Here is a 16,213-nt window from a genome sequence, read left to right as displayed (position 1 = left end):
TTTGAGAAATAATCCTTAAAAGTGAATATATTATGATTTTTTAAAAATGTAAATCGAGTTCTTAATATGAAATAGTATATTCTTATTAAACCTGAAATATTCTCTTTATGATAAATTCATAACAAACAAGAAAACAAGAAATAATGACATATAAGAAAGGAGAATATATACCCTTACATTATATATATATATATATATATATATATTATATAACAGCTTTGTGAATCACAAAGTTAACATCATAGTCATCTCTTCTCATCTCTCACAAAGAAAACAAAAGCATGAAGTTCTTCGTTTCAGTTGTAATGTTTTTTCTCCTCTTAAATTGTTTCGCTGCCGCACAAACCTTGATTCGAGATTCTTGCAAAACAGCTGCAGCAAAAGACCCTAATCTCAAATATGATTTTTGAGAAAATCAATATTAAAAGGTATATTTTTGTTTTTTAATAACTGTAGAAGAGATCTCATTTTTGATATTTTATGTATGATTTGGAAAGTAAGAGCACATGCAGTGGAAGAGTAACTCATGAGACTGACATTTATAATAATAAAAATTAATAAAGCAGGAGAGAGAGAGAGCGTCAAATGGGAAGAAACGTCTGGTCGCACATAGACTTTGCCAAGTTTATCAGAGATTTATGCCACATGTTACTTTACGAATGGTTATGTACATATCATTGGGTTTAATTTTAATTACACAATAAAACTCTATTAATATTAAACTCATCAGGTACTCCACTAAGAAATTGAACCAGTAATGATGCTCTGAGAGTTGACTAAATCTGACAACGTGTATATATGGAAAACTATTGTTACATATTGACCAGGTTCAGTTAAATTGACAATTTGAGAAATAGTCCAAGTGAATATATTATAGTTTTTAAAAATGTAAACATAGTTCTTAATATGAAATAATGTCTTCTTATTAAAACTGAAATATTCTTTTTATCATAAGTTTATAACACACAAGACAACAGGAAACAATGACATATACCCTTACGTCAGATATATATAATATATAAAATATATATATATATATATATATATATATATATATATATATATCAGCCTTGTGAATCACAAAGTTAACATCATATTCATCTCTTCTCATCTCTCACAAAGAAAACAAAATCATGAAGTTCTTCGTTTCAGTTGTAATGTTCTTTCTCCTCCTAAACTGTTTCGCAGCCGCACAAACCTTGATTCGAGATTCCTGCAAAACAGCTGCAGCAAAAGACCCTAATCTCAATTATGATTTTTGCGTCCAATCACTTGAACAAGATCCGCAAAGCAAAACCGCAACTAGTCTATCAGGATTGGTCCTAGCGTCAACTACTAACGCTGAGTCCAAAACAACTAACTTGAAAGGGATAGTTGAGACTATTCTCAAGAACAAAACGTATCCACCGGGTACTGAACCTGCATTAAGCACTTGCGTAGAGCTTTATGACGATGCTAATAATTCTTTAAATGAAGCTTTGATGAACGTTAAATCCGCCGATTACAAAAGTGCTAATGTGGATCTGAGTGCTGCTTTGGATGAACCGGGCACTTGTGAAGATGGTTTCAAAGAGACGCACGCGAAATCTCCCATTACAAACGAGAACAATGTTTTGTTTCAGAAGATTTTGATTCCTTTAGCTTTTACAAATATGCTCTGATGAAATTACCATAACTTCTTGTATTATGTGATATGAATTTTCCTTTATCTAATAATAAATAATAGCAAAGGAACATTATATTATTGGAAATTTTTGCTACTATTTGAAAATTGAAATTATTAAACACTAAAATAGTATTTGCAAAAAGACAGAAAATTAAAATACTTTATGTGTCTGATCACAATTTTCGACTTAACATCGTTGACAAACCGATGAGTTGACGGTTTTCAACATATCACTGTCATTGTCATCGTCATTAGTGATATGTCAGAAATCATTATTATCAACGATGACATGTGAGGAAAATTTTAAAATATTTTTTTCTGTAACTTTTTCAGTTTTCAATCTTTTTTTAACTTATTGAAAAATTGTTTGAATATTTTGATTTATTTTTTAATTTTCAATTTTTTTTGTTTTTGAGGAATTTTCTTTTATTTAATTTTCTATAGTGTCTGTATTTTTATTTTTATTTTAATAATTAAATATTTATTTTTAAAAATGCACAACATCACTTTTTTTACGAGTAGTACTGATCATTTTTTTGCGTGATGAATAAATAATGAGATTGAAGGTTTTTCGTGATACAGATGTTACTTAAATATTTAGTGAATACACATTCTTTTATTTAATATTTTTGGATGTCGACCTCTATATGAAAAATTGATGAGAAAATCAATATTAAAAGGTATATATATATATATATATATATATATATATATTTAATAATTGTAGAAGACATCTCATTTTTGATATTTTATGTATGATATGGAAAGCTAAGAGCATGTGATTAACGCTGAGATGGGTCTGCGCTGTTTCATAGGAAGGTTTTTTTGATTTTTTTTTGGTCTGCTAAAAAAAATTAGAAAGCGAACCAATCCCGGGCCCCCACGTGTCAGTGGGGGCCCGTGAACAGTGCAAGAAAGAAGTGAAGGTCTGTCCTTATATCACAACCTTAGGGACCCGGATTTTAAAAATTAGTGAATATATTATGATTTTTATAATTTGAGAAATAATCCTTAAAAGTGAATATATTATGATTTAAAAAAAATGTAAATCGAGTTCTTAATATGGAATAGTATATTCTTATTAAAACTGAAATATTCTCTTTATGATAAATTCATAACAAACAAGAAAACAGGAAATAATGACATATAAGAAAGGAGAATATATACCCTTACATTATATATATATATATATATATATATATATATATATATATATATATATATTTATATAACAGCTTTGTGTATCACAAAGTTAACATCATAGTCATCTCTTCTCATCTCTCACAAAGAAAACAAAAGCATGAAGTTCTTCGTTTCAGTTGTAATGTTTTTTCTCCTCTTAAATTGTTTCGCTGCCGCACAAACCTTGATTCGAGATTCTTGCAAAACAGCTGAAGCAAAAGACCCTAATCTCAAATATGATTTTTGAGAAAATCAATATTAAAAGGTATGTTTTTGTTTTTTAATAACGGTAGAAGAGATCTCATTTTTGATATTTTATGTATGATTTGGAAAGTAAGAGCACATGCAGTGGAAGAGTAACTCATGAGACTGACATTTATAATAATAAAAATTAATAAAGCAGGAGAGAGAGCGCGTCAAATGGGAAGAAACGTCTCGTCGCACATAGACTTTGCCAAGTTTATCAGAGATTTATGCCACATGTTACTTTACGAATGGTTATGTACATATCATTGGGTTTAATTTTAATTACACAATAAAACTCTATTAATATTAAACTCATCAGGTACTCCACTAAGAAATTGAACCAGTAATGATGCTCTGAGAGTTGACTAAATCTGACAACGTGTATATATAGAAAACTATTGTTACATATTGACCAGGTTCAGATAAATTGACAATTTGAGAAATAGTCCAAGTGAATATATTATAGTTTTTAAAAATGTAAACATAGTTCTTAATATGAAATAATATCTTCTTATTAAAACTGAAATATTCTTTTTATCATAAGTTTATAACACACAAGACAACAGGAAACAATGACATATACCCTTACGTCAGATATATATATATATATATATATATATATATATATATCAGCCTTGTGAATCACAAAGTTAACATCATATTCATCTCTTCTCATCTCTCACAAAGAAAACAAAATCATGAAGTTCTTCGTTTCAGTTGTAATGTTCTTTCTCCTCCTAAACTGTTTCGCAGCCGCACAAACCTTGATTCGAGATTCCTGCAAAACAGCTGCAGCAAAAGACCCTAATCTCAATTATGATTTTTGCGTCCAATCACTTGAACAAGATCCGCAAAGCAAAACTGCAACTAGTCTATCAGGATTGGTCCTAGCGTCAACTACTAACGCTGAGTCCAAAACAACTAACTTGAAAGGGATAGTTGAGACTATTCTCAAGAACAAAACGTATCCACCGGGTACTGAACCTGCATTAAGCACTTGCGTAGAGCTTTATGACGATGCTAATAATTCTTTAAATGAAGCTTTGATGAACGTTAAATCCGCCGATTACAAAAGTGCTAATGTGGATCTGAGTGCTGCTTTGGATGAACCGGGCACTTGTGAAGATGGTTTCAAAGAGACGCACGCGAAATCTCCCATTACAAACGAGAACAATGTTTTGTTTCAGAAGATTTTGATTCCTTTAGCTTTTACAAATATGCTCTGATGAAATTACCATAACTTCTTGTATTATGTGATATGAATTTTCCTTTATCTAATAATAAATAATAGCAAAGGAACATTATATTATTGGAAATTTTTGCTACTATTTGAAAATTGAAATTATTAAACACTAAAATAGTATTTGCAAAAAGACAGAAAATTAAAATACTTTATGTGTCTGATCACAATTTTCGACTTAACATCGTTGACAAACCGATGAGTTGACGGTTTTCAACATATCACTGTCATTGTCATCGTCATTAGTGATATGTCAGAAATCATTATTATCAACGATGACATGTGAGGAAAATTTTAAAATATTTTTTTCTGTAACTTTTTCAGTTTTCAATCTTTTTTAAACTTATTGAAAAATTGTTTGAATATTTTGATTTATTTTTTAATTTTCAATTTTTTTTTTGTTTTTGAGGAATTTTCTTTTATTTAATTTTCTATAGTGTCTGTATTTTATTTTTATTTTAATAATTAAATATTTATTTTTAAAAATGCACAACATCACTTTTTTTACTAGTAGTACTGATCATTTTTTTGCGTGATGAATAAATAATGAGATTGAAGGTCTTTCGTGATACAGATGTTACTTAAATATTTAGTGAATACACATTCTTTTATTTAGGATTTTTGGATGTCGACCTCTATATGAAAAACTGATGAGAAAATCAATATTAAAAGATATTGTTTTTTTTTAATAATTGTTAGAAGTCTCATTTTTGATATTTTATGTATGATATGGAAAGCTAAGATCATGATTAACGCTGAGATGGGTCTGCGCGGTTTCATAGGAAGGTTTTTTTGATTTTTTTTTGGTATGGTAAAAAAAAATTAGAAAGCAAACCAATCGCGGGCCGCCACGTGTCAGTGGGGCCCGCGAACAGTGCAAGAAAGAAGTGAAGGTCTGTCCTTATATCACAACCTTAGGGATCCGATTTTTAAAAACTAGTGAATATATTATGATTTTTACAATTTGAGAAATAATCCTTAAAAGTGAATATATTATGATTTAAAAAAAAATTAAATCGAGTTCTTAATATGGAATAGTATATTCTTATTAAAACTGAAATATTATTTTTATGATAAATTCATAACAAACAAGAAAACAGGAAATAATGACATATAAGAAAGGAGAATATAAACCCTTACATCAGATATATATATAACAGCTTCGTGAATCACAAAGTTAACATCATAGTCATCTCTTCTCATCTCTCACAAAGAAAACAAAAGCATGAAGTTTTTCGTTTCAGTTGTATTGTTTTTTCTCCTCTTAAACTGTTTCGCTGCCGCGCAAACTTTGATTCGAGATTCTTGCAAAACAGCTGCAGCAAAAGACCCTAATCTCAAATATGATTTTTGAGAAAATCAATAATAAAAGGTATATTTTTGTTTTTAATAACCGTAGAAGAGATCTCATTTTTGATATTTTATGTATGATTTGGAAAGCTAAGAGCACATGCAGTGGAAGAGTAACTCATGAAACTGACATTTATAATAATAAAAATTAATAAAGCAAAAGTGAGAACGTCAAATGGGAAGAAACGTGTGGTCGCACATAGACTTTGCCAAGTTTATCAGAGATTTATGCCACATGTTACTTTACGAATGGTTATGTACATATCATTGGTTTTAATTTTAATTACACAATAAAACTCTATTAATATTAAACTCATCAGGTACTCCACTAAGAAATTGAACCAGTAATGATGCTCTGAGAGTTGACTAAATCTGACAACGTGTATATATGGAAAGCTATTGTTACATATTGACCAGGTTCAGATAAATTGATAATTTGAGAAATAATCCAAGTGAATATATTATAGTTTTTAAAAATGTAAACAGAGTTCTTAATATGAAATAATATCTTCTTATTAAAACTGAAATGTTTTTTTTATCATAAGTTTATAACACACAAGACAACAGGAAACAATGACATATACCCTTACGTCAGGTATACATAAATGTAAAAAAAAAATATATATATATATATATATATATATATATATATATCAGCCTTGTGAATCACAAAGTTAACATCATATTCATCTCTTCTCATCTCTCACAAAGAAAACAAAAGCATGAAGTTCTTCGTTTCAGTTGTAATGTTCTTTCTCCTCCTAAACTGTTTCGCAGCCGCGCAAACCTTGATTCGAGATTCCTGCAAAACAGCTGCAGCAAAAGACCCTAATCTCAATTATGATTTTTGCGTCCAATCACTTGAACAAGATCCGCAAAGCAAAACCGCAACTAGTCTATCAGGATTGGTCCTAGCGTCAACGAATAACGCTGCGTCCAAAACAATTAACGTGAAAGGGATAGTTGAGACTATTCTCAAAAGCAAAAAGTATGCACCGAGTACTGAACCCGCGTTACGCACTTGCGTAAAGCTTTATGACGATGCTTATGGTTCTTTAAAAGAAGCTTTGATGAACGTTAAATCCAGTGATTACAAAAGTGCTAATATTCATCTGAGTGCTGCTTTGGATGAACCTGGCATTTGTGAAGATGGTTTCAAAGAGAAGCACGCGAAATCTCCTGTTACAAACGAGAACAATGTTTTGTTTCAGAAGATTTTGATTCCTTTAGCTTTTACCAATATGCTCTGATGAAATTACCATAAGTTCTTGCATTATGTAATGTGGATTTTCGTTTACCTAATAATAAATTTAAGAGCAAAGGAAAATTATTCCATTGGAAATATTTGCTATTATTTGAATTTTGTTTTTTCAAAAAAACCCTAAAAATAATATCTGTAAAAAAAAAATTTAAATACTCCACTATCTTAGCGGAAAAAATCAATACATTATGACATAATTATACTAGGGCCGGCCCGCCCTAAGTTCAGGGTGAAGATTAACAAATAATTTAAGTAATTAGAGTAAATATTTAATATAAATTGTTATTATTTAGAAATATACATAATAGTTAAATTTTGTGCATGTTATTGTATATGAGCAACTAAATAAACCATGTTATCTGAAAAAGTAGTTATGATATTTTAAAATTAGAATTTTTTTCTTGTTAAAAGGTTCAAGATTATTTTATTTTGGTAAGTAATCTATGTTTTAATTATATATTAAGAATTGGATGTGGAATTACATCATTTATTTTGTGATTTTCTGTCGTTGGATGATCATAAAAAACCCATGAGGTTCTTTTTTTTTCATTGTTAGTAGAAAAGAAACAAACTTGTAAATAAATTTACATAATTTTTTTGCTTAATTTTATATACTTTAGTGGATTATCTTATGTTTTATTAAATTTAGTTTTTACAATAGATTATTGTTAAAATTTTGTATGAGTTAAAATGTATAATTGATTATAAAATTATTTATGTATATTAGATATGGTCTGTTTAGTTTCTGGTCTGTTTTGATTGGTCACTGATCTGATCTTAAACTTGTTTGGCTACCTTATTCAATTTATAAGCTGGCTGTTTTGATTGGTCACTGATCTGATCTTAAACTTGTTTGGCTACCTTATTCAATTTATAAGCTGGCTGTGTGACTTTTGTTTATCTCTATGACTTTTATAATTGCCAAGATTACGAATGAGTATATTATGTAGTGATATGTATCACTTGTTTTGGATTAGTAATAGAATTCCATGCCATTGGCAATGACATATTACAAGGTCGAATAAACTAAACTCAAATGGTCATCAGAATACAAGATTTAACACACCAAGTTATTGAATCCCAAAGTAGAACATAATACAAGAGTTCTTTTATTTAACTGAAAAGTGCTTATGCCATCAAAAATAAAATTCAAAAGCTTTGAAGGTTTTGTTTTAAGACCTTGGCTTCTCCTTCTTGTCCTTGTAGAGAGCAGAGAGTAAAACACCAGAAACCTTGACGGCCTTGTACCTTACGCCTGGAATATCTCCCACAGCATGACTCTTACGCCCAAATCCAGATATCAAACCTCGTCCTGCAAACAACATAACACAAAACATGAATTCAACCTTTGACAAAACTAATCATAAATGGTTACAAAAGACTTTATTGATTCAGCTTACATTTGGCTCAATGAGGTTCAAACAACCATCATTGGGGACAAAAGCAGCAACCTTCTTTCCATTCTTGACAAGTTGTACTCTAGCACACTTACATATACCAGAGCATGGCTGCTTAGCCTCCATTCCTCTGCATAATCAAACAGACAGAGAATCGCTCATCATCGACAATGTCCACACACAAGAAAAACAGATAAAGAAGCATATTCTATGTCTTACATGAGCTCAAGGACGATTCCTTTGGCGTGAGAAGCTCCGGCCAAAGGCTTATATTTCTTAGGTGAGCCTTCTTGTAGCTCTTGTCTGACAACCTCTGTTTTTTCCTATGCACTTTTTGAAAACATGCAGATCCCATACCTCTTGGCTTTTTGTATCATATCATCACCAGATACAACAATAAAAAGACCAGAAAGAACATCAAAACTCCAGCTTAGAGATCATAAAATAGAAAGCTTTCATAAACGTACAACACAATCCATCTAACACACTAAATTTCCATATTGACAAACAAAATTAGCAGGTAGCAGCATAGTGTGAACCTTAAATATCCAAAATCCAACATATAAACCAAACTAATTAACAACACAATAAGAATACAACTACCACGCATGGAACTAAATCCACCTTTTAAAGATTTATCTTCTAAAACACTACACAGAGAGCAAAAACAACTGGAAAATCTTAAAAAAAAAACGAATTACACAAGAGTAAACATTCTCAGAGGAAAATCCATCTTAGCACATAAATGTCACCGGATCGGTACATGAATCCGGACAACACAACTTTCTTCCGGCCACCGGAACATCGGTTCACTGTTTGTTTATCTCTTTTAATTGGTTCGATCTTTCTGGGAAGAACCACAAATATAATTGGTGTAGATCGAAGATTATCGGATCTAGACGTTCTCTACCACATCGAACCAGAATCTATGAGGAGGACAGATGAGGCCGCCATCTTAAAAAATTTATTTCACTGTTCCAAGAGATGAAGAATATGATTTTGAGAGGAGAAAGACATATCTATTTATACTCACATATAGAACGCCTTTCAGAAGCAACACTCGAATTGAAAGTAGAATCGTTGTTGCTGGATTTAAAAAGGTGTTTAATGCGATGGATCTGTAACAGACTCGATTAAGAGAAGAGCATATGGCCGTTCGAAGAGAAACGAAGAGCATATGTGTTCATCACACCAACGATTAGGGTGTGCGCTCAGTTAGGTCGTCGCTGGGCCGCTTGACAAAGCGTGAGACGAAGCCCAAGTGAAGCCTGGGCGGAAGCCAAAACATGACACGCTGCGTTTCATAAATGGGACATGTGTCAGATGCATGATGCACAAATTAGTGGAATTCCATGTGGACATCATAGGAGAGAAGGAAACTCTATTTTATATAAATAGATAGATAGCTATAATTTAGGAATAGTAAATATTATTTAATTGAAATGCTTAAATTATGCTATTGTTATGATTAAGAGGTCAGTAATCATCAATGCATACCATATATACTATATGAAGTAGGTGATAATCCACGCGCATGCGTGGAGTGAGTTTTTATAATAATGTTTATTTATTAAATATTTTTAACATTTTGTAAGACTACAATTTTTATCGATTATATAATGATGAATACAAATATTGGTCTCTTAAATATATTATCGTTGTTGAATAGTTAACGCATTACATCTCATTTTAATTATTCTTAAGACTTCATATGCACAAAAAAATTAAGTTTTGCGGCTGACACAAATCACCAAAACCAAATAGGTAACATCGATTATATATAATGACGAAAGGGGATTAGGTTTTTTGATCTCGATCTGTTTACTATTGACTCTCCATAAGTGATTTCATTTTCTACCTCTATAAAATTTTGTTTTCGTTCCCGTCTTTGTTTCATTGATATGAGTTAAGTTTTTTTTTAACTTCTTCTTTGAATTCGGTGAATTACATAAGTGTCAATTTAAAAAAAAATAGACATCTGTAAAAATTAGTTTCACTCCAGATACATATCTAAGAATCAAAATTTTGAAAAAAAGTCATTGGAAAATTATATTAACAGATTAGTGTTCAAATCTAATATATCAAGCTGTTATAGGATATAAGTGCAGACTCGAAATATAAATGTATGTCAAGTATATATTCATCAGCTCGGTCTGAAAATCATCTAATTCAAGAACAACAAAAAAAATTATTTATTTGAGCAGTTCAGGTAATATATGAATCCGAACAGGTAAACCCGAATGGATATCCGAAGAAAACCAAACATAAGTATACTTAACCCTATATTTCTAGTTTACTTCTCTCATTTTATTCAAATTACTTATATTAATAATGATTATTGCTCAAAATGAGATAATATACATATAATTATGGACAAAGTCATTTGCTACTCACTTAAAAATTTAAAATAAATATCAAGCTCTTGTTTCTTGCATTAACAAAAGTTACATCTAAATTTTCAAAACAAAAACTAAATTTGTGTCTTTCTAATCGATTAATAGTTTAGTCTTTTAAAAATTAGAAAACCAGTTAAGTTAAAATATAGTTTAAATACAAAAACTTAAACAATGAATAATTTATTTATTTTTTCTTCAAAATTTAAATATCCGAACCCAACCCAAAATATCTGAACCCGAACATAAAATACCCAAACCCGACTCGAAATATAAAAATACCCGAATAGGTTCTATAACTTTATACTGAAATACTGAATATGAACCCGAACGTGTATCCAAATGCCTACCCCTACGATATATGATCATTTATATTTTGCTTGAACAAAAAAAAGTTAAACCATTGATGATAAAATTTTCAATGTGAGACTTTTACCATTTTTAGTAATTTATAGTCTTTTAAAAAAATTCAAAATATAACATATAAGAAAAAATCTAAATTTTTTATTTATGATTAATGTGATTGTTTATTTTTTTAATAGTATAAAATTAAACAGAAAAGAGAGTTGTTTGAAAAATTGTTATCAAATATGTATTATTCGTAATCATTATGTGTCATATATATATTAACTATATTAGGTAATTCCATAGTTTTTATTTAAGGAAATAAAAAAATATTTTTTGTACACTACTAATTAATTTGATAGTTAGTTTAATAAAAATCATAGGATATGTTTATATAGACCAAGTTATTTTTCTAACAATTCTAAAAATCATTCTCGTGAAGATACGTGGATACGAAAATATGTTGTAATGCTCTAGGATTAATATATAGGGGATACACATGATGATGTGATCATCACCTTTTTTTTTTATGTTCCACTCTCTCGGCAAATGGAAACGTTTATGATTCTACTTTTTGAAAGTTAACACAAGGTAAACTATATTGTTGCACATCCGAACTTCTCTGTGTTCTACTTTCACTTTGGAGCAAATAACGTTTTGTCGATAAAAACTTAGAGGCTATAATACATTCGTGTCACATGCTCTTCGTTTAGGGAGTAATGATGTTCCACTACTGGAGATTAACATTGAGCATATGACTGTCAAGTTAGACGTGACGTGTCACGTGGTGGAATATAGTGGTTTGAGTTTTCATAAATTGGACTGGACAAGATTAATAGTTCAGCCTCAGAACATGGATCTAAAAATGCTTCAGGAAAACACTTCTCATGAGGATCCCCTACAGCCTTTTCCTTTCTCAGTTGTTATATTTTGGTGCATATTTTTCAATTCAATCTTCATAGGTCATTTCTCTCATGTTTTGCTTCTAACTGGAAAATTCTCTGCACTAGATGTTTCATTCTTCCTCGGTGTACCTCTGTTCCAGCGAGCAACCTTAACAAATTCATGACTTATCCAAAGACCTTAGGTTACTATAGCCCTTTGTTCAATAGTATTACTACAATAGCTTTGCACACATTATAGGTTTGAATTCCAATCCCATTTAGTTTTGAGTGTGGAAGTGATACGTAGACAGCAAGCAAGCCATCCGAAAAACCACACATAACTGTCACAGCTTAAAACATGAAGACTTGGTAGCGAATCAAAAGTTCTCCCAAACTAAAACAAGATAGACATTTGAAATGAAAGACACAAAATAGAGAGATGAGATGAGAGCATGACTACTCGCTGCTGATGTTGCTGCCAGGAGGTGAGACACGCACTTTGAGAACACCAAACTCAGCATCCCAAGCGATGTCGTGGCTCAAAGGTGGAACTCCAGGAGCACAAAAGCTAGAACCCTTGACGGCTCCCATGAAGATACGGCAACTCTCATCGTGCTCACACACCTCCTTGTTCTCACCATAGAACTTGACTTCGTTCTCATTGGGAAGCACCAGCATATCATCACCACAAACGCCTGGCAGATTCAATGAAAAGAGATGGCCTCCATCAGATTTTACAGTAATGTATAAGCAAAACTCCAAAAGGTGTGATCTTTTTTACTTTTGAGAGAGAGAGGAGGGGTTCGAACCTGTGTTGGGAGGGAGAAAGAGAGTACACTTGTTGTCATGGTCTTTGACTTTGACCCTAGACACAATCATCCTCAAGACTCCATCTTTCATCTTCGCATCCACCCCGGTTATCTCGCAGCAGTTACACCCTAAACCGGCTGTCCCGGAGTACTCACGAACGTCGTCGTCAACCTTATCGCCGTCGCTGCCGAGAGTTTCTTCACCGGAGAAATAGACAACCTTTTGTCTCATGGAGTCGACTTTGTGGTGGACCCCGTCGTCAGGAACACCGGGCATGTCGACACGGACGTAAAGGTTGTCGTTTTCGAGAATCTTGATTTCCATGAAAACCTTCGGACCGTATCTCTGGAACTCGTTGTTGGTCGCGTGTATCCTCCTTGTGTTCGATAGGAGAAAACTTTATTGTGTGTTTGCACCAAGTAAAGTAAGGGAGACCTGGGATGAATGGAACTCTCGACATATCAAGTAATCTTGCCTCAGCCATCTCCTCTTCGTCTCCTCTTCTTCTTCTTCTCTTTGTGTGATCTCTCTCTCTCTGTAAAAAATGGAGTTTGGCTTGCTTAGGCTATGTACAATGGTTTCAACACTCTCTTCACTTTCAACACCCTTATTTTCCCCTTCCACATCATCTTCTCTTTCTTCCACCTCATTTATTCAACACCCACTTCATTTTAAACATCTACAATGATTTGTTTTAAAATTATCAACACCCTACCCCACAACTTTTTATTCAGATTATTTTATTTTTCTTACAATATAATAATTACATATTAATAATTAATTTAAAACTAAAATAACATAACCTTTAATAATATTTATTTTAAATTATTATATTTAGCTGTCTTTTAAATCATACAAAATAAATGTTAATAAAATAATTAAAATTAAGCATATATTCATCTCTAAGTTAGATATTTACCTAATTTTATTTTTAAAAATACAATTTGGAAGATAATTCGGGACAGATGATGGCATGAAGAAATTTGGTGAGAAACCATAATTTGGCAAATTTTGAGGTTGGTTGGAAGTTTGGTTATGAAATTGATAATTGTTGAGATTTTGGAAATTAAAGAGAAAATTAGAAGAGTTTTGAGTGTTAAAAGGATTATTATTGGTATCCATTTAACAAAAAAAAGGTTTAAAATACCAAAATAGTTGATTATAATTAAAAATGATATTTTTTTTCTATGTCGAAATGAGATGAGAGTGGTCTTTATTTATAGAGAAAAAAAATCTTGAATTTTGATAAAATTTTTATTTTTTTCAAAAAAGTTTTATTATATAACAATTACGTTTGAATTATTGGGTGAGAAAAAAAATCAAAAGTAATATGCACAGCCAATCAGAAGATAATATTTAAATCTTATCCAGATTTAAAAAATAAAAAAAAGGAAATCGTGATATTCCATGCGCGTGTACACACGCTCCAAATGTTCTAACCAACCATTTTGTGACACGTGGCAAAGCAGACTCTAATTTTATTTTTTTCAGCTGTTAAAACTTTACAACAGATGAGTATACTACGTAGATAACAATATTTTTTCAACACCTTCATTAAATCACTTTCAACAATTGATAAAGTGTTTCCAACACCCCCATAGGTGGTCTTATGTCGCTTACCCGTTGTGTAAATGTTTTTTTCAACCGAGTGAAAACTTTAAAGAAGCTCTTTATCTATAGTAAAACGCTCATGAGCTGTCACTTTTTCTACTCTCCCTCTCTCTTTTTAGTTTCACATAACGACAAATACCAACATAAAAGAAGATTCAAAGTAAATCGAATATGTAAAAAGTTTTAAGCCGTTTGTAATTTTTTTATATATCTTTTTGTGTTTTCTTAAAAACTACTTTTTGAATGTATATCATGTTTTTTTTTACGAATTTATCTTACAGTGTATTTTGTGCAAGCTCTAATTTTATTTTTAGTACCGTACAATTTACTTTCAAAGTTTGTTCCTTTTAACAATACATGGTCTTTTTCAAAAAAGAACTTTATAAAATGTTAATATCGTTTTTGTTTGGGTTCATTATGAGAAGACAGCTATATCGTCTGTTGGCTTAGGAAAAAAAAATGGTTAAAGCACTGCACATAAACAACTCCTTTCTTTCTTATTTTTACAGGCTAAGAAAGACGCGAGTCGCTGACGTTAAAGCATTTAATGGAATATGCAAGAAAGGTGTGATCTTTTTGAGTGAGAGGAGGGGTTCGAACCTGTGTTGGGAGGGAGAAAGAGAGTACACTTGTTGTCATGGTCTTTGACTTTGACCCTAGACACTTAAAGTTGCACAAACACAAAGATTATAAGAACTAGCACTTCTTATTAGATTTAGAAACTCTCTCAAAACTAAACCTTTCAATGTGTTTCTCTTGATGGAATATCTCTCCATGAGAACTCTTTATATAGGAAAAAGCTACATCTTTTCTTAAGGACGAAGCTACATCTTTTCCTAATAATAATATGGAAACATTCCTAAGCATGATATGTTTTCCTTTTTCTTTAACCCATCAAACTTCACTTTAATGAGTTAACTTGCTCCTCAAGTTACTTGGAATTATCCAACATTCTCCCCCTTAATTCCAACTTGAATCTTAGGTATGTTGATCTTCTGAACTCCAATGAACTTGTGCATTGCTTCGAACTTGATCCTTGCCAATGGTTTAGTGAGTATGTCTGCCTTCTGCTCCACTCCAGGTACGTGCTTCACTTCGATAAAGTTGAACTCCACACATTCTCGAATGAAATGGTACTTCGCGAGTATGTGTTTGCTTCTACCGTGAAACACCGGGTTCTTGGTGAGAGCAATTGCTGACTTGTTGTCAATTTTCAACACGACCTTCTTGTCTTCTTTGTTCATGATCTCGGCCATTAACTCCTTCAACCATATTGCTTGTTTTGCAGCTTCCGTAGCTGCCATGAACTCCGCCTCACATGAAGAGAGTGCCACTGTGGGTTGCTTGCACGATGTCTACGTGATCGGCGATGTTCCTAGGTAGAACATAAACCCTGTAGTGCTTCTTCCATCATCAACGTCTATGTTATGGCTGCTGTCACTGTAACCTGTAATCTCCGTTGTTCCATCCTGTTTGAAGAAGAGACCATACTCTGTAGTGCCCTTTATGTATCGTAGTAGATGCTTCACTGCTTCTCCATGACTCTCTCTTGGACTCTGCATATATCTGCTTATTACACCAACCAAAAACGCCAAGTCCGGTCGTGTATGAAGAAGATACCTTAAGCATCCTATGATGCTTCGATATGATGTTGCATCAATCTCAGCCTCCTCCTCTGCCTTTGATACTTCCAAACTCGTGTGCATCCGAACATGAGTATATAGTTACATGACTCCATCTTCGTCTTGACAAGTATACCTTGCGCGTATCCTTCTTGTTTGATGTGAATGCCATCAGCTCCTTGCGTTACTTCTATACCAAGATAGTA

At 31.9% G+C, this 16,213-nt stretch overlaps 4 protein-coding genes across 6 annotated transcripts; 3 read left to right on the top strand and 1 right to left on the bottom strand.

Annotated features, from left to right (window-relative positions):
- The first annotated feature begins 1,073 nt into the window (after positions 1 to 1,073).
- Positions 1,074 to 1,744, top strand: LOC103853761 (pectinesterase inhibitor 12). Its single transcript, XM_009130670.3, has one exon. It carries the CDS (start codon positions 1,134 to 1,136, stop codon positions 1,659 to 1,661), a length of 528 nt encoding a protein of 175 aa, XP_009128918.1. The 5' UTR covers positions 1,074 to 1,133; the 3' UTR covers positions 1,662 to 1,744.
- A 1,989-nt stretch (positions 1,745 to 3,733) lies between these two features.
- On the top strand, positions 3,734 to 4,403 carry LOC117132066 (pectinesterase inhibitor 12-like). Its single transcript, XM_033285557.1, has one exon. It carries the CDS (start codon positions 3,793 to 3,795, stop codon positions 4,318 to 4,320), a length of 528 nt encoding a protein of 175 aa, XP_033141448.1. The 5' UTR covers positions 3,734 to 3,792; the 3' UTR covers positions 4,321 to 4,403.
- Positions 4,404 to 6,345: 1,942 nt separating this feature from the next.
- Positions 6,346 to 7,019, top strand: LOC103853869 (pectinesterase inhibitor 12-like). Its single transcript, XM_033285558.1, has one exon. It carries the CDS (start codon positions 6,407 to 6,409, stop codon positions 6,932 to 6,934), a length of 528 nt encoding a protein of 175 aa, XP_033141449.1. The 5' UTR covers positions 6,346 to 6,406; the 3' UTR covers positions 6,935 to 7,019.
- Positions 7,020 to 7,533: 514 nt separating this feature from the next.
- LOC103853760 lies at positions 7,534 to 15,743 on the bottom strand. 3 transcript variants are annotated; one of them, XR_004455536.1, is made up of 3 exons: positions 12,774 to 15,743; positions 8,346 to 12,659; positions 7,534 to 8,257 (listed from the first exon to the last, which is right to left on the bottom strand). XR_004455536.1 is itself a non-coding variant. In XM_033285555.1 (2 exons), exons 1-2 carry the CDS (start codon positions 13,096 to 13,098, stop codon positions 12,421 to 12,423), a joined length of 564 nt encoding a protein of 187 aa, XP_033141446.1. In that variant the 5' UTR covers positions 13,099 to 15,743; the 3' UTR covers positions 7,741 to 12,420. The 3 variants fall into 3 exon arrangements, 1 of the variants encoding a protein (XP_033141446.1); XR_004455535.1 differs by having other exon boundaries at positions 7,534 to 8,472; positions 8,562 to 12,659; XM_033285555.1 differs by having other exon boundaries at positions 7,741 to 12,659.
- Positions 15,744 to 16,213: the final 470 nt, after the last annotated feature.

The sequence above is a fragment of the Brassica rapa genome, chromosome A02 (assembly GCF_000309985.2).
Source record: "Brassica rapa cultivar Chiifu-401-42 chromosome A02, CAAS_Brap_v3.01, whole genome shotgun sequence".
NCBI classification, from domain to species: domain Eukaryota; kingdom Viridiplantae; phylum Streptophyta; class Magnoliopsida; order Brassicales; family Brassicaceae; genus Brassica; species Brassica rapa.
This window is presented reverse-complemented; position numbering and strand designations above follow the sequence as displayed.